This window comes from Rhineura floridana, chromosome 1, assembly GCF_030035675.1.
Source record: "Rhineura floridana isolate rRhiFlo1 chromosome 1, rRhiFlo1.hap2, whole genome shotgun sequence".
NCBI lineage: Eukaryota > Metazoa > Chordata > Lepidosauria > Squamata > Rhineuridae > Rhineura > Rhineura floridana.
The window spans coordinates 4,071,462-4,096,001 of NC_084480.1; the positions used below are offsets into that span (position 1 = coordinate 4,071,462).

General features: G+C 45.1%; 1 protein-coding gene across 2 annotated transcripts in view; it reads right to left on the reverse strand.

Moving 5' to 3' along the window:
* Positions 1–24,540, reverse strand: part of DNAI1 (dynein axonemal intermediate chain 1) — a 193,031-nt gene that overhangs the window by 96,992 nt on the left and 71,499 nt on the right. The window contains exons 13-14 of one of the 2 annotated variants that reach the window (XM_061613219.1): positions 18,462–18,712; positions 9,949–10,883 (exon numbers count right to left, since the gene is read on the reverse strand). In XM_061613219.1, coding sequence (XP_061469203.1) covers positions 10,470–10,883; positions 18,462–18,712 — 665 coding nt within the window. In that variant the 3' untranslated portion in view covers positions 9,949–10,469. Of the gene's footprint in view, positions 1–9,948; positions 10,884–18,461; positions 18,713–24,540 lie in introns of those variants that run through there. The other variant, XM_061613218.1, reaches the window with a different exon arrangement.

Below are 24,540 nucleotides of genomic sequence, written 5' to 3' on the forward strand. Positions count from 1 at the left end.
TGCTGGTTACACTCGTTGAATGTTACATCCATACTATTACTGGGTGTTTTTATGATGGTACCGAAATTAGCGTGGCCAAGTTTTCTGTGCCATAGGTGAATGCATCTATCATGAGGTTTCCTGTTTGCAATCATAGTAGCACATCCTGTGTGGGTTCAATCGTATGTAAAACAGTGAATTCTCAAGATACCCCTTCAAACAGAGTTTGTCCCCTTTCTTTATCTCACATGTCCCTTGTCTAAGCGTGACAACATATCCCATTGCATTCAGTTTCATAACAGACATATTACATTCTAAACCTGGTACATACAACACGTCAGTCATTACAGTGTTAAGTACACTTAACTTTACAGTTCCCCTCCCCAATACCTGTCTGTGCGTGCCATCCGCAAGCACAACATCCTCTTTCGTGGGAAGTGTAGTTTTGAATAATGTTTTGTCCTTTACCATACTGTGGGTAGCGCCTGAGTCTACAACCCATACAGTGCAATGTCCTCTTTTCTTGAACCTGATACTCTTACGACTTGCACTTTCAAAGGCTTCCTTCCTTGTCCTTTCCGCTTCGCGTCACAGTCTCTTTGTAGATGAGTACTGGAACCACATAAGTAGCAGGCCTTTAGTCCGAAAGACCATACTTCCGTGTCCTTAAAGTTTAGCTTTCTGCTTTCTCTTTTCTCATTTCGCTCCCTTCCTTCGGTTTCATTTCATCTCTCCCACTCCTGGAGCAGCTTGCCCGATACGTACTCGACTGTCAGACCCTCGTCTGGCATAGCTTCTAACGAGCTTACGACCGGATCCCAGGACGAATTCAGTGAAGAGAGAATGATATACACTTGTTGCAACTGTGTGTGCACCACATTCCTTTCTTGCAACTCTGCAAACAGTTTCTTTATGTCCAATAAGTGAGCAGACATTGTCCCGTCATCAGGCAGCTTCATCAGATAGAGTCTGCGTGCTAAATAGATCTTACTGCTGGCTGTTTTTCTTACGTGCACCTCGTTTAAAGCAGTCCATATAAGCCTCGCTGTCGGCTTATCTTGTATATGCAGCAACTGGGAATCATCTACTGCCAAGATGATAAATGCCCTTGCTCTTTCATCCATTCGAATCCATGGAGCCGGTTGCGGTTCCGCTAGTGGGTCGTTCACAATCACCTGCCATAAATCTTCCTTAGTAAGGAACGCTTGCATCCTTAATTGCCAACAGGAATAGTTTCATTTGGTGAGCCTTTCCAAAGGCATCCCGGCTGAAAGTGAGACTGCCATGCCTGTAGCCACGTCTCCTGAACGCTTCTGGACACTATTCCGTCGCTCAATTTGGCCTTCACGATAACTCACTCTTTCTTTCTTTCCTGGCACTGTGGATGAGCTGAGCTTGCTGGCTTTCTGGGCTAGCTGGCTTTCTGGGCTAGCTGGCTTGCTGGGCTAGCTGGGCCCATAACCCTTGTTGGCAGCGGTATGTTGAATGCGTGTGCCCAGAGGGATACAGCGAGTTGAAGATACCCACACACAGGCCGTTATTTGTTAAGAGTCTTTTACTGACAGGATTTCTTACAGGAACGGTTACAATACAGATACTTTCCTTTTCTCTCCTAACACCCCCACACCTTGTAGTTTCTTTTTTCAAGGCTTTATAGACTGGGTTAGCTCTGTGCCAGCTGCAGCTCTTCTGTGAGCTGTCCTTGAGCTGCTGCACACCTTAACCCTTTACTTGTCTTTCATTTCTGTCTTTCTGGAAAACTAGACAGATAGACTTCCCAGCAGCCTACAGGTTTGCCTTTCTGCTTGGAAAGAACTGATCTGCAAGGCTGCTCAAGGCTAGCAGGCTGCAAGATGAGCCCACAATTACTTTAAAAGGAATTTACAGGACAATACCATTAATAGGCACAATTCAGCAAGTATATCTCCTTTGATGGCCCCATTGAAATGAATGGTATCTCATGGCAACTTTTCAATCTCAAGCGTCTTGCCTCATCAAATCCAAGAGGGAACCTGAGACTCAGTTTTCAAAAATTAGCGCTCTGTTCACTGCACCACTTCATAAGTCTTCATGGTCTTCGTAAATATACTGCAATTGTCACCCGAAGGCCTCCAAAGTAAGGAATACGTGGTAAGAGCATAAGAAAATTATGTATTATGTGTGTCAGAACATAAGCAGTACTTTAAGAGAATATTCTGTTCTTGTTGTAATGTATTAAATTATCCTTATTAACTTGAAAAGTAACTCTATCATTTTAATGCTAAAAAAGGAATCAGTATATGAAATAAGGAATAGTTGGCAAGCATAAATCATAAGAACATAAGAACATAAGAAGAGCCTGCTGGATCAGGCCAGTGGCCCATCTAGTCCAGCATCCTGTTCTCACAGTGGCCAACCAGGTGCCTGGGGGAAGCCCGCAAGCAGGACCTGAGTGCAAGAACACTCTCCCCTCCTGAGGCTTCCGGCAACTGGTTTCAGAAGCATGCTGCCTCTGACTAGTGTGGCAGCCATCACGGCTAGTAGCCATTGATAGCCCTGGCCTCCATGAATTTGTCTAATCTCCTTTTAAAGCCATCCAAGCTGGTGGCCATTACTGCATCTTGTGGGAGCAAATTCCATAGTTTAACTATGCGCTGAGTAAAGAAGTATTTCCTTTTGTCTGTCCTGAATCTTCCAACATTCAGCTTCTTTGAATGTCCACGAGTTCTAGTATTATGAGAGAGGGAGAAGAACTTTTCTCTATCCACTTTCTCAATGCCATGCATAATTTTATACACTTCTATCATGTCTCCTCTGACCCGCCTTTTCTCTAAACTAAAAAGCCCCAAATGCTGCAACCTTTCCTCGTAAGAGAGTCGCTCCATCCCCTTGATCATTCTGGTTGCCCTCTTCTGAACCTTTTCCAACTCTATAATATCCTTTTTGAGATGAGGCGACCAGAACTGTACACAGTATTCCAAATGCGGCCGCACCATAGATTTATACAACGGCATGATGATATCGGCTGTTTTATTTTCAATACCTTTCCTAATTATTCCTAGCATGGAATTTGCCTTTTTCACAGCTGCCGCACACTGGGTCGACATTTTCATCAACCCCTAGGTCTCTCTCCTGGTCGGTCACCACCAGTTCAGACCCCATGAGCGTATATGTGAAATTCAGATTTTTTGCTCCAATATGCATAATTTTACACTTGTTTATATTGAATTGCATTTGCCATTTTTCCGCCCATTCACTCAGTTTGGAGAGGTCTTTTTGGAGCTCTACGCAATCCCTTTTTGTTTTAACAACCCTGAACAATTTAGTGTCGTCAGCAAACTTGGCCACTTCACTGCTCACTCCTAATTCTAGGTCATTAATGAAGAAGTTGAAAAGTACAGGTCCCAATACCAATCCTTGAGGGACTCCACTTTCTACAGCCCTCCATTGGGAGAACTGTCCGTTTATTCCTACTCTCTGATTTCTGCTTCTTAACCAATTTCTTATCTACAAGAGGACCTCTCCTCTTATTCCATGACTGCTAAGCTTCCTCAGAAGTCTTTGGTGAGGTACCTTGTCAAACGCTTTTTGAAAGTCTAAGTACACTATGTCCACTGGATCACCTCTATCTATATGCTTGTTGACACTCTCAAAGAATTCTAATAGGTTACTGAGACAGGACTTTCCCTTGCAGAAGCCATGCTGGCTCTGCTTCAGCAAGGCTTGTTCTTCTATGTGCTTAGTTAATCTAGCTTTAATAATACTTTCTACCAGTTTTCCAGGGACAGAAGTTAAGCTAACTGGCCTGTAATTTCCAGGATCCCCTCTGGATCCCTTTTTGAATATTGGCGTTACATTTGCCACTTTCCAGTCCTCAGGCACAGAGGAGGACCCGAGGGACAAGTTACATATTTTAGTTAGCAGATCAGCAGTTTCACATTTGAGTTCTTTGAGAACTCTCGGGTGGATGCCATCCGGGCCTGGTGATTTGTCAAGTTTTTATAATGTCCATTAAGCCTAGAACTTCCTCTCTCGTTACCACTATTTGTCTCAGTTCCTCAGAATCCCTTCCTGCAAATGTTAGTTCAGGTTCAGGGATCTGCCCTATATCTTCCACTGTGAAGACAGATGCAAAGAATTCATTTAGCTTCTCTGCAATCTCCTTATCGTTCTTTAGTACACCTTTGACTCCCTTATCATCCAAGGGTCCAATCGCCTCCCTAGATGGTCTCCTGCTTTGAATGTATTTATAGAATTTTTTGTTGTTGGTTTTTATGTTCTTAGCAATGTCCTCCTCAAATTCTTTTTTAGCATACCTTATTGTCGTCTTGCATTTCTTTTGCCAGAGTTTGTGTTCTTTTTTATTTTCTTCATTCGGACAAGACTTCCATTTTCTGAAGGAAGACTTTTTGCCTCTAAGAGCTTCCTTGACTTTGCTCGTTAATCATGCTGGCATCTTCTTGGCCCTGGCGGTACCTTTTCTGATCTGCGGTATGCACTCCAGTTGAACTTCTAATATAGTGTTTTTAAACAACTTCCAAGCATTTTCGAGTGATGTGACCCTCTGGACTTTGTTTTTCAGCTTTCTTTTTACCAATCCCCTCATTTTTGTGAAGTTTCCTCTTTTGAAGTCAAATGTGACCATGTTGGATTTTCTTGGCCATTGGCCATTTACATGTATGTTTAATTTAATAGCACTATGGTCACTGCTCCCAATTGGTTCAACAACACTTACATCTCGCACCAGGTCCCGGTCCCCACTGAGGATTAAGTCCAGGGTTGCCATCCCTCTGGTCGGTTCCATGACCAACTGGTCTAGGGCATAGTCATTTATAATATCTAGAAATTTTGCTTCTTTGTCATGACTGGAACACATATGCGGCCAGTCTATGTCTGGGTAATTGAAGTCACCCATTACTACCACATTTCCTAGTTTGGATGCTTTCTCAATTTCATATCTCATCTCAAGGTCTCCCTGAGCATTTTCATCAGGGGGACGATAGATCGTTTCCAGAATTAAATCCCTCCTGGGGCATGGTATCACCACCCACAACAATTCTGTGGAGGAGTCCGCCTCTTTTGGGGTTTCAAGCTTGCTGGATTCAATGCCTTCTTTCACGTATAGAGCGACTCCGCCACCAATACGTCCTTCCCTGTCCTTCCGATATAGTTTATATCCAGGGATAACTGTATCCCACTGGTTTTCTCCATTCCACCAGGTCTCCGTTATGCTCACTATATCAATGCTGTCCTCTAAGACCAAGCACTCCAGTTCTCCCATCTTGGTTCGCAGGCTCCTAGCATTAGCGTACAGGCACTTGTAAGCAGTGTCTCTCTTCAAGTGTCTTTGGCACTTGTGGTTTGGCCTGTGGTAATTTTGCTCTTCTGAATTTATATCCTGTGCCCCTGCTCTCACAATGCCTACTTCTAAGAACATAAGAACATAAGAAGAGCCTGCTGGATCAGGCCAGTGGCCCATCCAGTCCAGCATCCTGTTCTCACAGTGGCCAACCAGGTGCCTGGGGGAAGCCCGCAAGCAGGACCCGAGTGCAAGAACACTCTCCCCTCCTGAGGCTTCCAGCAACTGGTTTTCAGAAGCATGCTGCCTCTGACTAGGGTGGCAGAGCACAGCCACCTTAAAAGGCCTACCCCTTTTAAAATTTCATCATTTCTTTGGTCTTTATCCCAGGGGGGAGGTTTATTCCGAACCGGACCTTTCTCAGCTCCTGTCGGGTTTCCCCCCTCAGTCAGTTTAAAAGCTGCTCTGCCACCTTTTTAATTTTAAGTGCCAGCAGTCTGGTTCCATTCTGGTTCAAGTGGAGCCCATCCCTTTTGTACAGGCCCGGCTTGTCCCAAAATGTTCCCCAGTGCCTAACAAATCCAAACCCTTCCACCTGACACCATCGTCTCATCCACGCATTGAGACTGTAATTTGACCTGGTATAAGACAGCTTCCGCTGGTCACTCAGAAAGGAGAGCCCCCTCCCACCTGATGCCTAGGGTGGTACAGGCAAAAAGTCATAGCCACATTTTACATGGCTTTTAGAATGCCTCTTTTGCTCTGGATGCAGTGGGGATCCACTCCAACCATTTTAATCCTCCCATGCAAAAACCCAGAGAGATTTGCCTGTTGGATTGTGACAGTTCAGCAGAGGGGCCTTGGAGAAAGATAAATGCTTGGAGGTTCGTATGACAAATCTCAACTTGAATCAAATGCCTCCATAATTGATCCAATTTCCAGATGTGGAAATTCAATCAGACAGGAGAATAAAAGATGACCCGGCTCACAATCTGTCTGCCTGTGGTTCCCAACGCATCAATCAACCAGGCCAACCACGTTCCAATAACATTCCATGCCATGTGAAGGTAGCATTTGTCTCTGTCAAAGCCGTACGGTAGATATAGATCCCTTTTAGCATCTCCTATTGTAAATGAGCCCCATTATCCTGGAGCCCATTGCATACTTCATGTGTGACAATCTATTCTTACTGTACCTGCTTTCCCAAAAAAATAAAATCACAGGCTGAATAGTGGATTTCTAAGCACCAGGTTCCTCTCCCCACTATTCTTGCTCTTAAAGCAACGGTGGCTAACCTGTGGCCCCTCTAGATGTTGCCGGACTCTAACTCCCATCACCCCCAGCTGATCTCCAGATACTGCAGTGGTCCAGCTCATGACAGGGAGTTGTCAAGCAGACAGATAGTGAGTCTGTGCAATGTGGCTAAAATGTCTTAATTATGGCTCTAGAGGAAGGGTAGTCAATGTGGCCCTTTTAAGGCATTGCTAACAGATAAAACCTCTCTGGATCGTTACCTTATAGTGATGAGTGGGCTTGTGTGTTCCAGTGAATCCTATGAGCGATGCCGTCGGGAGTCATGTACTCCCAGCAGGGTCACTCATGCACGTAAGGTCAACAGAGAGGAACCAGACTAAGAACGATCCAAGAATGTCCTCAATGGCAGAACAGGTGGAGGATAACAATGTGTATGTTACAACAGCTGTGAAGGCGGATGAAGGCTGCAGCAGATAAAAGACTTCCAATCGTTGTGATATCCATGCCATTGGATCAAAGCCTTTTTCTGTCAAGATTGTGTGTTGATCGTTGTGCGCTGATCTCCCCACATAAAACAAATTCACGCACAGGCCTTTCCACAACAAAAGACCCATAGCGACTCGCGAATGGCGACGGGGGGCAGGACTGTGAAATCCAGAGGCCCCTAGTCATGGACTGGCACATTGGTGGTGGATACAGATTCAGACGGATCCATTGTTAAAGACTTTCTTTTGGAAGACAATCTTACTCGGTCACAAGTGATCGCCAAGAGAAAGCCCTGAGCAATTTGGGGACAAAGGTATCTTGGTATGTTCTCCTGGAGGCATGGATGTCTATGCCCATAATGAACTTCTGTTGCCTATTTCAAAACATATCTGTTCCCCCAGGCTTATGCTGGATTGAAGCAAGCCCACTCTAGATCATGGGATAGTGTTATGCAGTAGTTCTGAAATTATTATATTGTTGTCACATTGATTGTATGATACTTTACTTGCTGAATTGTTTAAATGTTATATTATTTTAGCTTTAACTTTGTGGTCAAAAGCAATATATAAATGTTGAAAACAAACGAACAAAAACATTGCTGGACAACAACGTCTTCAATTAAAGGCACACAGCATGCTAAGTTGTTTTATTTTCTAGCTTTGCATGTTGCCAGTAAGAATGTCTTGGTTTTTGAACTACTCAAAAGCATTTCAGTTAAATTTCAGGCTGGACAGTAAATTAGGGAGGACAATCTGTGACACTGTCATTTCTGTGTTGTATTGTGTAACTAGTCTGATATATTTCCATGCTGCTCTTATAATCTTTTACCTTGTTGGGTTTTTAATATGTTAGATATCCAAGTTACTTTAAAATAATCTTATATTCATTGTGAGCTGCCTTGGGAAAAATTGTATTTTGAAAGGTGGCATAGAAGAGAAGACTGAGGGGAGATAGGATAGCACTCTTCAAGTACATGAAAGGCTGTCACACACAGGAGGGCCGGGATCGCTTATCAAACGTCCCAGAGTGCAGGACATGGAATAATGCACTCATAGGAAGGCAGATTTCAACTGGACATCAGGAAAAACCTCCTAACTGTTAGAGCCATACGACAATGGAACCAATTACCTAGAGAGGTAGTGGGCTCTCCGACACTGGAGGCATTCAAGAGGCATGTGGACAACCATCTGTCAGGAATGCTTTGATTTGGATTCCTGCATTGAGCAGGGGGTTGGACTCGATTGCCTTATAGGCCCCTTCCAACTGTACTATTCTATGATTCTAAGTCCCTAAAATAAACAAGTCCTGACTTTTGGTGATGCTGACTAGGGCTGATGGGAGTTGGAGCCCCAAAATAAGAAGTGAAGAGCACCACATTGGCTTCTCTTGCTCTTGACTCTACCACAGGGGTGGGGAACCCCCCCGTTTGGCCTGCGAGGCCATTTCCCCCAAACCGTGCCCACCTACCCAATGTCATATGTGATGTCAGGTGTGGAACAGGAAGTGATGCGACTGCATCCCCCTTGGCTTGGGTGTGTGAGAGAGTTCCCTGTGGTGAAGTCTCTTGCAAACCCAAACCCTGAAGAAAGCAGGACTGAACACTCTGCCTATCAGCTGATGTGTGGGCAGCTGTATCCTGCTTACTTTGGGTATGCAACAGTGTGCCTGCGGGGACACTCTTGCACACCTGACCCCTGCAGAAAGCAGGATTGAAACCCCCCTGCCCATCAGCTGATGCACCCTCTTGCACACCCAAACTCTGCAGAGAGTAGGATTGAACTGCTATCTTCCCCTACCCCCACAGGCCCACTTTGACAAGTAGGTGGTCCTGTCCACCTGGCAAAGTTGGGCCACGGGGTGGGGGGAGATAAATATCTGGCCCACTGGGGGAAAAAGGTTCCCCATCTCTGCTCTCAATGGGTGTAGCGTGGTTCTTCATGGTCACAACCAGGCACCTGTAAAGCAGGCAGAGGTTAAAGGGGCCCAACTAAGATCCCCTAAATGAGAACAAGCATTCAGAAGCTATTATTCTGTCCAGCAAAGTGAAGCTATTGCTAGATGCTGAGGACCCCTTCCCCACATCAATCCCACCCCAAAGTTTGGGCACAGAACACAAGATGTGTCAGAACCACCAAGGAGCTCATTTGCAGCATCTCTCACATGACTTTGTGTTTTCCAAAAGAACACTCTTTCCATTTTCAAATCCAGCTTCCTCTCCCCTGGGTTACCTTCTCTCAAGTGTAGCCGCACTGGGACTGCTTTATTCACAGCAACAGATTTGGCTTCAGTGGATTTCTTTTGTGAAATAAATAGGACTTGGGGCTGTGAATAAGGCCTGATGGAATGATATAGATAAATAACTTCAGCTTATATTAAAAAGAAAGCCAGGATCTTCGCCAGTGTTTTTTTAAAAAGCTGTCAGGGCTTCCTTTTAAATGCAAATGTTTGAATTCTGCCACTTATCTGAAGATAAAGAATGTGATACCCGGAGCTTTGTGGCAAAATGACAACACATGATGGGACTGAGCGCTTATGTGCATTTCAGCAGCAAAAAGGCCCCCATATTTGACGTCATTCAGTCAATGCTTTCTTCTCCTCTAAATGGGCCACTGTTGTTCATGAGCCACCATGCACTTTTGCTTCAGTGAAGATTTACTCATTGGCCTTTTGAGGTTCTTCAGGGGAGGAAAGAGCGGGACTCCCTGGCCCCAAGACATTCCCTGCTCCTCTATCCAGAGCTGCCTGCAGGGTTCTGTGCCCCCTTCTTTTTTCACCTCTGCCCCTTCCTCCTTTTACTTTGCCCAGTTAACACCAGCCCCTCCTCCCTTTAAAGAAAAACAATACCCTTTCTTCATTAAAATGATTATTAATTTATTTTCTTTTTTAGGGTTTGTGCGATTGTTTATATTTACTGTGTCAATATGCGCAGCCTGCCTGCATCTTAATACTTCTGACAGAGGCCTTTCTCCAAGTGCTTTGCGTAGGGGAAGTACGTTATGTATGTGCAAATTCCTCTGTTGGCACCTGACTTTGGGATGCCCTCCCCCTAAAAAGGTTTGACTGGTGCCCACACTACAAACTTTCTTTCCTTGGGCACTTTAAATGGTCACATGACGTCAGTTTGCCTTCCAGTTTTTGTCATTCAGATGAAAGTTGCTTTTATTGTACTGAACTGTATTTGGTATGAGTAATGTTTATGTCTATGCATACAGGTCTGGAATCCATTGGGATGAAGGGCAGTTCAGAAATATTTTGAATAAATAAAATAATTTATAAATTTATAGCTGTTGCTTAGAGACTTCTGACATTTAGCCATTTTATCTAATTGGAATATCTTTACCACACTTTTTCCAGGCAAAAAGCCGCTCAGAGCCTCTTACAAAATGTACTTCTTAAGATCATAGAATAGTAGAGTTGGAAGGGGCCTATAAGGCTATTGAGTCCAACCCCCTGCGCAATGCAGGAATCCAAATCAAAGCATTCCCGACAGATGGCTGTCCAGCTGCCTCTTGAATGCCTCCAGTGTTGGAGAGCCCACTACCTCTCTAGGTAATTGGTTCCATTGCCGTATGGCTCTAACAGTTAGGAGGTTTTTCCCGATGTCCAGTCGAAATCTGGCTTCCTGCAACTTGAGCCCATTATTCCGTGTCCTGCACTCTGGGACGATCAAGAAGAGATCCCGGCCCTCCTCTGTGTGACAACCTTTCATGTACTTGACGAGTGCTATCATATCTCCCCTCAGTCTTCTCTTCTCCAGGCTAAACATGCCCAGTTCTTTCAGTCTCTCCTCATAGAGCTTCGTTTCCAGTCCCCTGATCATCTTTGTTGCCCTCCTCTGAACCCGTTCCAGTTTGTCTGCATCCTTCTTGAAGTGCGGAGACCAGAACTGGACACAGTATTCAAGATGTGATCAGTTTTGGTGCATAACAGCCAAAAGAAACAAAGAAAGGAAAGAGAAAACACAAAATAACAAGACCAATATTTGAGGTTAATTGCAGCAGAAATGGAAATGTGTGATGTCCCTTTGAGGGCTGCTTCAGATGACCCATTGATTCAGCATTCATCCTGATGTGCTGGCACAAAGCTTACACAGAGGTTAGACCATATCTGGTCTTTATTAAGCTTTCATCCTGATTTGTTTGCAGGGTGGCTATATGACAAGGAGCATTCATCCTGCGTTCAATTCCTAATTTACTTGTGGGGTGTTTCTACATTTTCCCATTAGTCATTTGTTCATCCCACACTTTTCAGCACATTTCCCAGTCACTTTCCAAAGCACAAAAAGTCACTGGGGGTGGGTGTTGTTTTTAAAAAAGTGAACTTGTTGCACGAGGGTGACAGAGCACTTTAATCCACTTTAAATGCGCAAATCTAATGTTCTGGTATGCACTTGAATGCCTCCTGCAAGATATTGACAGTCTGGAGGTACTCAAGGTAGAAATGTCTCTGCTGCTGTGCTTATTCCTTGCTGCCTGGAGACCTCCCAGAACATCACCAAGCCATCAGGTCCTCCATCTCTTCCTTCATTTCAAACTCTCCTATTCCTACTGGTAACTTTTTCAAAACCTTGGCAGCGTGATGTTTTCAAACCTGCCAAAATGATGCCATCCCCTGATGAGCTCACAACACTGAATGGAAAGAGGAATTCTCTAATGAATTGCAGAAACAACTTAAGAAGCCAGATGCCACAGCAATATTTAGAGGTGCCAATAAAACCACCATTAAAGAGTGGCACTGACCAGAGAACAGTATCCTGAGGTGAACCTCTTGGATTTCATGGCTGAAAGGGGATATCAGACATTACCACCACCAGGGCCACATTTTAGGCTTCAGGTTTCTGGGGCTGGGATGGGGGTGGCTTTCAGTCCAAGCAGACAAGAGGGAGGGTACAATCCAAAGCAGGCATGGGTCTGGTTCCAGAGTAGGGAAACAAAGATCAGAAGGGCTAGAGGCAGGTGCATAGTCAAGGTCAGCCAAAGGTCACATTGCGGAGTGGCAAACAAGGATCGGGCAGACGAGAAGCAGGTACATCATCAAAGGCAAGCAGAGATCAAGAGGCAACAGCCAGGACTGAGGCAGAATCCTCACACTTGAGCAGAAGTGGAGGACCTTTGGCTCTCCAGATGTTGCGGAACTCCTATCAGCCTCAGCCGGCATGGGTGTTGTAGTTCAGCAACATCTGGCAAGCCAAAGGTTCCCCACACCTGCACCAGAGACAAGTTGCTCAGATTGAGGAACAAGCTTTGAAGCCAACGTTTCATAGGCCTTGGTGGATCAGGATCGGTCCTTGAGAGGCAGCTGACATCATGTTCTGGCAGCTGGTGCTGAGGCCTAAGTAGCACCCATGATCCACTGAGTTCAGTCTACCAGACATGCAGTGACACCAGAGCACTAGAGACGTAAGGAGAAATCCATTGAAAGACCTGCGTTTGTGACACCTACCACCGCCAGAATCTTACAGGAGAAGATTTGGAGCTGCAAGGGGCTGTCTGTGTGTGTGCATGTAGCCGGGGGCACCTGATAAGAGGGAATGGGGATAACTGTGAAGAGAGGATAGAATGATGTGGGGAGGAATTAAAGCTCAGTTGTCAGAATACCTGCTTTTCATGCAGGAGGGTCAAAGTTCCATCCTTGGCATAGCAAGCGGTGTGAAAAGGCATGAGACCTGGAAGAGATGCTGTCAATCAACATAGGCAGTACTAGATTAGATGGTCTGACCTGGTGAAAGGCAGCTTTCAGAGCAGTCTTGTGAATCTGGTGAAGGGGTGGCGTGTGTTTAAATATGAGCATGCCTATTAGCCAAGATTATTATTAGGAAAGAAGATCCTTAAAAAGATTATTGGTATCAAAGATCCTTAAAAATTCAAAAGACCAAGGTGAAGTGAGATAAGATGTTCTGAGAGTGCCTCCCCTTTGAAGAAAGCAGTGAGTGTGTGGATTAGGCTCCGATCTGAAACAATGCCATGTTAAAGTGTAAAAACATCAAAGGTAATATGGCAAAGGTGACTGCAGGGCACAAAAGCCACTTGAATCCTTCCTTTTGCAGATTAACTTTCTTGTCCCCAGAAAAGCCAAACAGTGAAATAGGTCACACAACCAGATGTAAAGAGGAACCTGCAAAAAAGGCTTCCTGTTAACTTTCTTTCCTGTTGCCATGTACATGGAGTGTCATTAATTAATATTGGTTTAGTCTTGTTCTTCTTGGTAGGCATGGTGCTCACTCAGGTGTCTTCCTGAGACACTTTCTGTAAAGAATGTAAATGGCTGTTTAGTAATTTCCTGGTGATTGATTGATTTTTTATTTACGGTCATAGACCAAAATGAGCATATACAAATATACAAATGCACGACAGTACTTAAAAGAAGCGTTAAAAGGTTTTCTGTTACAAATTCCACCACTGGCAGAAGGTGAAGGACCAAACAAGAAGGCAAGGTCAGGACCCTGGACAAGGACCAAGGTTTAGGACCATGGTTAGCACTCCTGGACCTGAGACAGAAAGAGCAAGTTGTCTTAGGAGTGTGCTGAAGCAACTGTCAGGGATTTATGGTCTGGGCTTGGGAGTCAAGAATAAAGTTCTGCCCACTGATTTCTGCCCCTGGCCAGCTAAAGGAAAGGTTCATTTTTATGTATGTCTTGGCTTCCAGGAAGCAGGGGTTTCAAGGTGTGAGGACTTCTATGGGGGAAGCCCCTCAAATCTTTCCCGATCCTCTTGGGAAGTTGTGGTTCATTCATCAGAGTCCAGTGGAAGAGGGATTCCGGGGTGAGAAGCGGAATTGTGACCTTCCTGGGTCTGCTGTTGTAGAAGGAGTCAGAACCAGAGGTTTCCTGGTCTGGCACCCTGGCAGTCTGGATAATGACTTCTTTTTGCACAGTATATAATAGGAATGATGGCATCCAGATTATCTCTATGTTTTGCTTCAGGGTATTTCAAAATTTCCATTGGCTGGTACTAGGAGATGCACTATGCAGACTGTCTTGAGTTTCCTTTATTTTCATGCTAGGTTGTGCTACCCTAGGCTCCTACTGGGAGAAAGGGTGGGATATAAATCTAATAAATTTCAGCGCCAGGTCAACACTTTCCTCTTCTCCCAGGCATTTTAGCATGTGTTTTAATTGGTTTTTAAATATGTGTTTTTAAATTTGTATATTTGTTTTTAATGTTTTAATTGTTGTAAACCGCCCAGAGAGCTTTGGCTATGGGGCGGTATACAAATGTAATAAATAAATAAATAAATAAAAATGGAACTCATAGGGCAGACATATTCTGCATGATCAGGTTCTACCATATCAGCCTGCTGTCAATTAAGATTTCCTTCAGAGACCCTTCTCCAGGTACCTTATGAAAGTCAGGTGAGCAGCTACTGGGGAGAGGGCCTTTTCTGTGGTGGCATCCAAATTATGGAACTCCTTCCCCAGAGGTGTTCAACACTCAGTGAACACAAGTCCAGGGACATTGGTGAGCAGGACAGCTTGGTGAAGGGCAGGCACCAGCACCAGTGGGCCCTGCAGGGTCACTGAGGACCTGGGGGCCACACAAAGATGATGGGTGCTGGTGCCTGTCCTGTAAGCCTCTCCTCTTGGGCTTTTAGTGGTTAAGGTGTTGGATTACGACCTGGTAGACCAGGGTTTGAATCCCCACTCAGTCATGAAACTCGCTGGGTGACCTCTGAGGCTGAGTGGCAGCCAGTCACTGCCACTCAGCCTCAGAGGAAGACAGTGGTAAATCCTCTCTGAATACAGCTTACCATGAAAACCCTATTCATAGGGTCATCATAAGTAAGGATTGACTTGAAGGCAGTCCATTTCCATTTTTCAGTGGCCCTTTGTCCGCTACTTTTTATTTATCATCTTTTTATCTGCTGGTTTGCTGTTTTATTTTGTTGTTCAGAATTGTATTTACTGTACTTTAATGTGAAGCTATTTTCCAGCAAAAGGTAGGACAGAAATTTGAGGGAGAGAGAGAAGTTTGTATGTATTTATTTCCTTTTATTTTCAGGGTTATGTATGAAAGATATTGCAGTGTCTATTACCAGGCCTTGCCTGTAAGAACAATAATGTATTCATTCATTCATTCATTCATTCATTCACACAGTCTAACAATATGCATTACAGTATAATGTAAGCAGCAACAACAAAGAGGTCCCTGGCCCAAGAAGATTCCAACATAAATTTTGAAAATAGAAAAGATGACAGAGAGAGGACGAGTGAAGGAGTGGGGAGGAGAGAAAGGGGGCAAACACACTGTGTGGACTTGAAGCTTCTTTCCAAGGGGAATGTGGACCACATTGGGTTTGAAGCCAGCATCAACTGGGCTTTTTGTGGATCCCCAAGAGGCGTGGGAAAGACCCTTGGTGTCCTGCTCAGAGGCCAAAAGCTACCTCCTCTTGATCTTTTCTCATGTTTTAAGGCAGAGCCACAGCACCAAAATCAGGTACAAAGGCCAAACTCTGGGGAGCTTTGCCTCAAATGACCCTGACCCACCCCACAAAGACCAGCACTGTGCCCATGAAGGGAGCAACTTTCTTTGTACACAAGCAACCCAGGGACATGTTCAGCACTAGTCACGAAACCAGCTGCAGACCCGACAATCTCTATGCCTGGGGAGTGGATTAAAAATAAGTGAGAGCATTAATCACACAAACAAAAGACCCAGGAGAAGCCATATCTGCAGTCTCAGCAGAAGAGGCTTCACAGTGATTTAGTCCCCGAGTTTCAGAGACTGTGGAGGAATATCTAAGCAGCTCTAATGGCTGGGAGGGGTTTGCAGGTCTGGTCTAGTGCTTCCCATGTCCCCCAGGCCAAATGTGGCAGGGGAAGGAAGGTCTTCAACCATGGATGGCCATAGTTCAACGATGTAGCATGGTCTTCCACAACCTGGTGCCTTCTAGATGTTTTGGACTACTTCTCCCATCAGGTCTAGCCAGTACAGATGGGAGTTGCAGTCCAAAATATCTGGAAGGCACCAGGTTTTGGAAGACTGATGTAACACATGTCTTGCATGCCGTGCCCTGGTTCAATACCCAACATCTGCAATCAAAAGGAAATTTGGAGCGGGGGGGGGCTTAGTGAGGGACCTTTTCTGTAGTGATGCCCCAGATGTGGAAGATGTTCAGCTTATGTCTAGAGCACATATTCTTAGGTGCCAGGTTAAAGCAATTTTATCTGCCCAGATTTTCAAGTACAAAAGTATGAAAACTGATTTTAATTATACTTTTGAAATGTTAATGTTATGCCATGTATTATTTTATGTTTCTGTATTTTACTGGCTATTGATTTTACTGGTTTTAATTTAGTCATTCTGTTTGATTTTAATTGTGGGCTGCAGCCAACTACGTTTTACTCAGCGTAGACCCACTGAAATAATGGACCTAAGCTAGTCACATCTATTAATTTCAATGGGTCTACTATGGGTAGGCTTAGCATTGGAAACAACCAACCAGAATTGTTCTTAAGATATTTTTATTGTCTTATCACTTGTTGTTTGCCACCTGGAGCTCCCTTGGGAGGAAGGGCAGGATATAAATTTTCTAAACAAACCTTGTGTTTTAAATTTCTTTCTTTTTCTTTTTACCTGGTGGGGAGAAAGAGAAGCTGCCTTGACCATTTTTAAATGGAAGATGTGAATGAACTAAGGGCTTATCTACATGAGAGCATAACCTTGTGCTAAAGACACTGTTTTTACCTCTATTTTCTGTTTGCACCGTCTACAGTAAGGGATCAATGCCAGCTGCAAACACAGTGTTTTCTAGTCACACTTCAGGGGAAGCATCAATCACGCGGTTTCCTAAAGACCACACCCTCTAATTTAACATTTTCACTCCCTCTGTTTACCTGGCAAGTGAGCACGCTCAGTTTGTTCTTCTAGTAAGTTTCATTTAAAAACAACAACAACCTGGAAGTGTGATTATTTGTATTTTCACTGGTGCAATACAGATGAAATACAAATCTTTGTTTGAGCAGTGTTATGCTTTTGTGCACAAGTTAGGGGGCAAAGAAAATAAAGGCATGGTTTGCAGCAACATAAAAAAAGCTTGCAGAATGGGAGAGAGAAACTGCTACATTGTTTCTCTATAAGTTTCTCTTCAACCCACAGGAAATGAAATGAACGAAGGCAGGAGGAGGGAGTGGGTGTGGAGAGGGGAACAACTGACACGCCCACCTACAAGTATAGGAGCAAAGCATCTGCAAGCCCTAGAAATACAGAGTGAAGACTTTTTTTCCTTCCCTTTTCAGATGATCAGAGGATTGGGTTAGTATGGATTTACAGGGGGGAACTGCATGATAGCTTCTGTTTGCCAGTAACATCATGTGAACCATGCAAATTAAAAGGGGATGTGAGTAGCACCAGACACACAGTAAAACCCTATGTAGATGAGCCCTAATTCACTAACGGTATGAGTCAGTCTAAGGCCGCTTCATATGGTTCACGCAGATCCTTGTGCAGTCCCAGACAGCTTGGCCCCCTCACAGTCAAGAAGAACTACCTTTCTTAGGGACACTTTCCATGTTCTTGGCAGTGCACACTCCCGAGCTGGCTTATTCAGCTCAGGCAAGTTCAACATGTACAAAAAAGGTATTGCAATAAGTGAACTTCATGCTGGCTTTCACTTCATACCCAGCCGCATGAACGCGACCATCACCACTGCTCCCAATCCTCTAGATCCTAACTCCACTTACCTGGGAGTAAGCCCCATTGAACTTAGTAGGACTTACTTCTGAGCAGACATGGTTGGAATTGCGCTATAAGTGATTAAGTTGCTATTTGTGGCTATTTTCAGGCCGTGCCTCTCATGTTTCAGGCATAGGACACCTGCAAGTCAGTGTTTTTGCTGTGATTTTTCAGACCTGTGATGTGTTATAAAAGCAAAGTGGTGAATGAGGAAGCAGAGCTGTTTTCTGCCCGTGTGGAACTTTTCAGCAACATGTGGCCTCTCCTCCTTTGCCTCCTTACTTCTTCATCACATCCCCTTCTAGGTCTGGAGTCAACAGGGCCAAAGCACTGCCCATTTGGATCCTGTCTCCGAAACAAAAAAACCCCACAGAGGCCGTTTGTCTGGCTCTGGGTTTTAATGCAGTCATCAAATTCCCGGGGATCAGAGCAGACACTGCTATCCAAGTGGCAGCGGGTGATTGATGGGACTCCTTGTTCCCCTCTCAAAGAGCAGAATTATTGCTGCACTGCATCAGGAAGACTTCTTTTGAGCAAAGGAGGAGGGGGAGGGAGAAAGAAAGAAAAGGGACAGCGATATAGATTGAGTGATATCCAATAGCTGGGATGATTTATGCATACTGGTTAATGGCGTGCAGACATCTTTTAACGGAGGCTGGGGACATCTTGATGAGACACTACCATTTATCTGGGGACAAAGCCACTTTTCAGTCAGGACCTGCAAAAGGAAAGATAATGGGGGCAGGGAAGGGGGGGGAAAGAGGATCTGGAGCAGCAGCAACAAGAGCACCCACCTGCCACACGGGGTCGGTGTGCTTGCCAGACTTGGCACTGCTCTTGTATCCAGGCTGGGAGCTGGTGGGCTTCTTCAGGTTGTAGATGGCCACGTTGCCATCATAGAAACCCACGACAATAAGGTAGGGATGGTCAATGTGGATGTCGAGGCACATGATGCCACTCTCGCTGTTGAAGATGTATTCTGGGAAAGAAGGGTTCTTCAAGGAGTACAGCAGGAGCATCCCTCGGCTCTGCTTTGTGAAGTCATCTGGACAAGATAAGAAGACCTCCTTTGAACCAGAGCATCAAGGAGCCTGTGAACTTTTTCACAGATCTTTAAAACCTCCAGAAATCTCACAAGATTTACAGATCACTAGAAGGTTTCGAAATAAAAATCCTAAAACTCTCGCTGTCTTTATGTACACATATACCCACAATCCAACAGTCCTCAGCCCCCTGGCTGACAAACAGGAAAGCTGCCTTACATGGAGTCAGACCCTTGGTCCACCTAGCCCAGTACTGCCTGCACTGACCGGCAGTGGCTCTCCTGGGTTTCGGACAGGAGGAGGTCTTTCACAGCCCTACCTAGAGATCACAGGGATTGAACCTGGGACCTTCTGCATGCAAAGCAGGTGTTCTACCACTGAGCCACAACTCTTCTCCAGATGCTCTGAGCCTGAGCTACAGACCTTTCCCTGCTCTGGATGGCCGGGCCATGTTTCTGTCTTCCCTCCAGCCCAGGGCAAATGGCAGTTGGAGCCAAGTGGCAGGGTGTGGAAAAGCAGGTTGCTTGCAGCTGCTGCTCCTTAGGCCGAGACAAGGGGCCAGGAGGGTCTCCCCCTTGGACCCCTGGCTGGTGACGGAGGCCAGAGGGTGCTTCCCTTCAGTTGCCAGGTCCATGGCCTGAGACTGATCCTGTATCTTTAGGAGAAGAGAAAGTCAGCCAAGTGCAGGCGTTCTTGCAACACTGTAATGGGAAAAACCAGAAGGTGGACTTCTCCCTTCCCCCTGCATAACTTTTAAAGATACAGAAGACCTCTTGGTTGCCAGGCCAGGCCTCCCAGAGGTCTTCTGTATCTTTAAAAATTGTGCAGGGGGAAGGGAGAGTTGCAAGAACACCTGCACTTGGCTGACTTTCTCTTCTCCTACAGGATCAGTCTCAGGCCCTGAACCTGGCAACCCTAGTCCAAGGGCCATAAAAAAAAATGGAGGCACAGAAGCAGAGCCACTGGCAACCAAACATTTCATACATCAGGAAACGATCTGCTATGTTCTTGCAAACCCTGCCCCACAACCTTTTGTTGGTTGATCCTTCCTGAGAAAGAAACAATTGTTTCCTCTTGCAAGTCTTGAAGCACATTTTCTCCCTCTCACCTCTCTCCCCCCCCCAAACATCTGCTCCTGTTTCTCCTTCTGGGATGAGACCTTCATCCTACCTAGCATGGTAGTTTTTATATGCTGGAAAACTCCTCCTGCTGATTGTGCACAGATTCTTCAGCAGCCCCTTCTGGCTGCAAGGGGGTTCCCTGGTTTCTTTGCCTGGCTGTTCCTTGCATCCTAAAAGCACTACGCCCTCCATCACTCCTTTCCAGTATATGGTTCCAGGGCAGCATGAGAATATGCCCTGGAGTGCCAACTAGGGAGAGGCAAGCGATGTTCCGTAGCAGAGCACATGATTTGCATGCAGAAAGTCAAAGCCCAGCATCTCCCGTTAAAAGGATCTGGTAGGCTTCGGCCTGGAAATGGTGAAGAGCTCTTGCCACTCAGCTGGCAGCAGTGGGCTAGATGGACACAGTCTGAATGGGTATAAAGCAGCTTCTAGGGAAATCCTTTCCATTTGCTGCAGCAGCAAAAGTACTGCCTTAGGCAACAACCTTTGGTCGCCTTCATAGAATCAGAATAGTAGAGTTGGAAGGGGCCTACAAGGCCATCCAGTCCAACCCCCTGCGCAGTGCAGGACTCCAAATCAAGCATTCCCGACAGATGGCTGTCCAGCTGCCTCTTGACGACCTCCAGTGTCGGAGAGCCCACGACCTCTCTAGGTCATTGGTTCCATTGTCATATTGCTCTGACAGTTAGGACGTTTTTCCTGATGTCCAGTCGAAATCTGGCTTCCTGCAACTTGAGCCCATTATTCCGTGTCCTGCACTCTGGGACGATTGAGAAGAGATCCCGGCCCTCCTCTGTGTGACAACCTTTCATGTACTTGAAGAGTGCTATCCTATCTCCCCTCAGTCTTCTCTTCTCCAGGCTAAACATGCCCAGTTCTTCAGTCTCTCCTCACAGGGCTTTGTTTCCTTCCACCTGTCCCTGTCCCGTTTGCATTATGGTTGGCTTCCATATACCCAGACCCATTCAAATTGCAGAACATTGAAAGCAAAGAGCCACAGAGAGAGAACCTAAACTATGAACATATGAACTACAAGGAAAACAGAACCAGCTGTGCGGTCACCACTGCCACTTTCCCAAGCAAGATCTAATCATCCGGATCACTCCCCACACTATATTTCTCATTCAGAGACATTACCCCCGTTCATGAAAGCAATAATTCCCATGACAACTAGTGAATCAGATACTAGTATGCTCTACTAGATAAGATCACTCAAGAATGAAAGACATGCCAAGAAGTATTAAAGGAATTATCATTATCATTATTATTATTATTTGCCCACCCTTCACCAATAGGTCCCAGGGTACATTGTTGTTGTTGTTGTTCTGTGCCTTCAAGTTGACTACGACTTATGGCGACCCTATGAATCAGTGACCTCCAATAGCATCTGTTATAAACCACCCCCTTCAGATCTTGTAAGTTCAGGGCTGTGGCTTCCTTTATGGAATCAATCCATCTCTTGTTTGGCCTTCCTCTTTTTCTACTCCCTGCTGTTTCCCCCAGCATTACTGTCTTTTCTAGTGAATCATGTCTTCTCAATACGTGCCAAAATTATGATAACCTCAGTTTCATCATTTTTTGCTTCTAGTGACAGTTCTGGTTTAATTTGTTCTAACACCCAATTATTTGTCTTTTTCGCAGTCCATGGGTGCATTACAAAATCTAAAATACAATATTAAAAATAATCAAAACATATTTCAATCACAAGAATAGGGTGGGTTCTGAAAACATATACAGTATCTCAGGAAGTGGGAGCCAGTGTCTTTAGCATTCGCTGAAAACTGTACCAGACGCATCTCTGTAGAAATGGGATTCCACAACTAGTACATTCAAACTTGAGAAAGTATTATTACTATTGCAGGAAAGCAGTCTTCAGATATCATAAGGCTGCCACTGAGAAGACTGGGACCATCTACCCCTTTTTGATGCTGTTAAGGACAGATGGACAATGGAGGGGGCCACTGAGAAGAGCCATTAGCACCAGTTTAGTTCAAACAAACTCCATCTTCACTAGTGCTGGGATTGTGTGTGTGTGTCTTCGGCACTCTAATTCTTTTATCATATGAATAATGCAAATATTTCTCAAGTTTAGAAAATCAGGGTAAACAGCTGTCTTATGGATTTGTCTTAGGATGCAAAGCCCAATTTCTTTTGGACAAATCTCCTGCTAGAACCCCACAACTTGCTCACTAGTTTGACTAAATAGGAAAGTTAAATTAACAAGATACAGTCACACATGCAGACCATCATTCTACAAAGCAAAAAAAAAGTATTTTATATCTTCATTTCCATTATTATTCATCTACTAGTCAGTCACAAGTTTTCTGGTTAAAAAAAGGGGGGGAACAGCTGGAGTCCAAGATAAATGCTCCAAATAAATGCATGTTAACAGGGTGATCAAAAACACGTTTACTGTTCTGTAATATCCACAATTGCTAGGAAGAAAGGTGCAGCAAACAGAACTTTTCTCATGAGCCTGGGTAGCACTAGGGAGAAAAATGTAAAAATTAAGCCCCCACCGCACTCTCTGCCCCCTGCCCCCACTTCATCTGTGCCCAGGGAAGGCACATAAACAGACCAGCATGGCTACCCACACGCAAATTACATCTGTTTTAGCTGTCCATTTTAGAAGGTGCTGATTTTTGTTGCATGAGTGCTATTGACAGAGTTTCCATTTAGAAAGCAGAGAACTCCTACCTCAGAGGAAGGAAGGACAGGAAGGAAAGCAGGCAAGTGTTCTGGCTGACAGCTCATGTGGCAGGTGGAGATTTCTCCAGCCCTGGAGCTTATGTCACAGCCCTTTCTGCCACAGGTGAGATGCTGGCCAGCTCCAGCACTGACAAAACACTTCTCAAGGACTGGCTTTATCTTAGCAAAATCACGGGCTGGAAAATACATAAACACTAGAGACGCAGCAGCCAACAGGGCAGCGGAAAAGTATCTATTGCATCGAGGAAATGCTTGGAACCCCAGTGCCCATCAATCACTGCGTTGAGCAGAAAATGGGACTATGGCCAAGAAGAGTGAAGAAGTGCACTTCAGTCTCTTCGCTCCAGTAGGAAGCTGCATGGGAATGCCAGGCTAGTTAGCTACACCAGATGGTGACAGATCATAAGAGGGAAGCCCACGGACAGACAATCAGGATGTGGGGAGACACTCATGGAATAGGGACAGAGACTTAGGAAGAGCCTTGCACTGTGCCTTCTCCTGACATAAGCCCTGATGGATCAGACCAAACACCTACATAGTCTAGCATTCTCTTCTCACCATGGCCAATCCACAAGCAGGACATGAATGCAACAGCTCTCTCCCGCTGTTGTTAAGAATACAAAAAGAGCCCTGCTGGATCAGGCCAAAGATTCCCAGCAACTGGCATTTGCAGGCATTGTCCCTCCAGCCGTGGAGACAAAGACATTGTGACTAATAGCCCAGCCACTGATAACATTATCCCCCATCGGTTTGTCTAATCCTCTCTTAAAGTCATCCACGCTGGTGGCCATTACTACCCCATGTAGGAACGCATTACTTAGATCAAACTATGCGCTGCATGAAGAAGTTCTTCCTTTCGTCTGTCCTGAATCTTCCAGTGTTCAGCTTCATTGGACATCCCTGAGTTATAGTGGAGAGAGGGAGAGGGAGAGAGACAGACAGACTCTTCTCTATCCAGAGAAGCATTGTGGAGCATTGGGCTGAAAACAACAGAATGAAATTCAACAGGGATAAATGCAAAGTTCTACACCTAGGAAAAAGAAACTAAATGCACCGTTATAAGACTGGGAATACTTAGCTCAGCAATACTGCATGCAAAAAGGATTTTGGGATTGTTGTTGATCACAAACTGAATATAAGCAAACAGTGTGAATTGTGAAGTATTGGTTGCCCTTTATTCAGCACTGGATAGGCCTCATCTTGAATACTGAGTTCTGGACACCACACTTTAAGGAGGATGCAGACAAACTGGAACGGGTTCAGAGGAGGGCAACAAGGATGATCAGGGGACTGGAAACAAAGCCCTATGAGGAGAGAATGGAAGAACTGGGCATGTATAGCCCAGAGAAAAGAAGACTGAGGGGAGATATGATAGCACTCGTCAAGTACATGAAAGGTTGCCACACAGGGGAGGGCCAGGATCTCTTCTCGATCGTCCCAGAGTGCAGGACATGGAATAATGGGCTCATGTTGCAGGAAACCAGATTTCGACTGGACATCAGGAAAAACCTCCTAACTGTTGGAGCCATGTGATAATGGAACCAATTACCTAGAGAGGTAGTGGGCTCTCTGACACTGGAGGCATTCAAGAGGCAGCTGGACAGCTGCCTGTTGGGAATGTTTTGATTTGGATTCCTGCATTGAGCAGGGGGTTGGACTTGATGGCCTTATAGGCCCCTTCCAACTCTACTATTCTATGATCCAGTTGCTTCCCAGTGCCTGGTGTTTCCAGTAATGCTGCCTCTGATACTGAAGGCAGTACATACCCATTGACAAGCTTATCTTCCATGAATTTGTTAAATCTATTTAAGTTGGTCCCCTTAGAGACAATATTGTCTACTCTATATGGCAGCAGCAATTCAATACCTTGGGCACACAAGGATCTCTTCCACCCTGCTACCGGAAATCATTTAAACCTAAGATTACCCCTGGTCCATCTCTAAGTAGGCATTCGATCCCTGAATTACAGCCCTGCCCCTGGCACCCCTTTTTGCCCG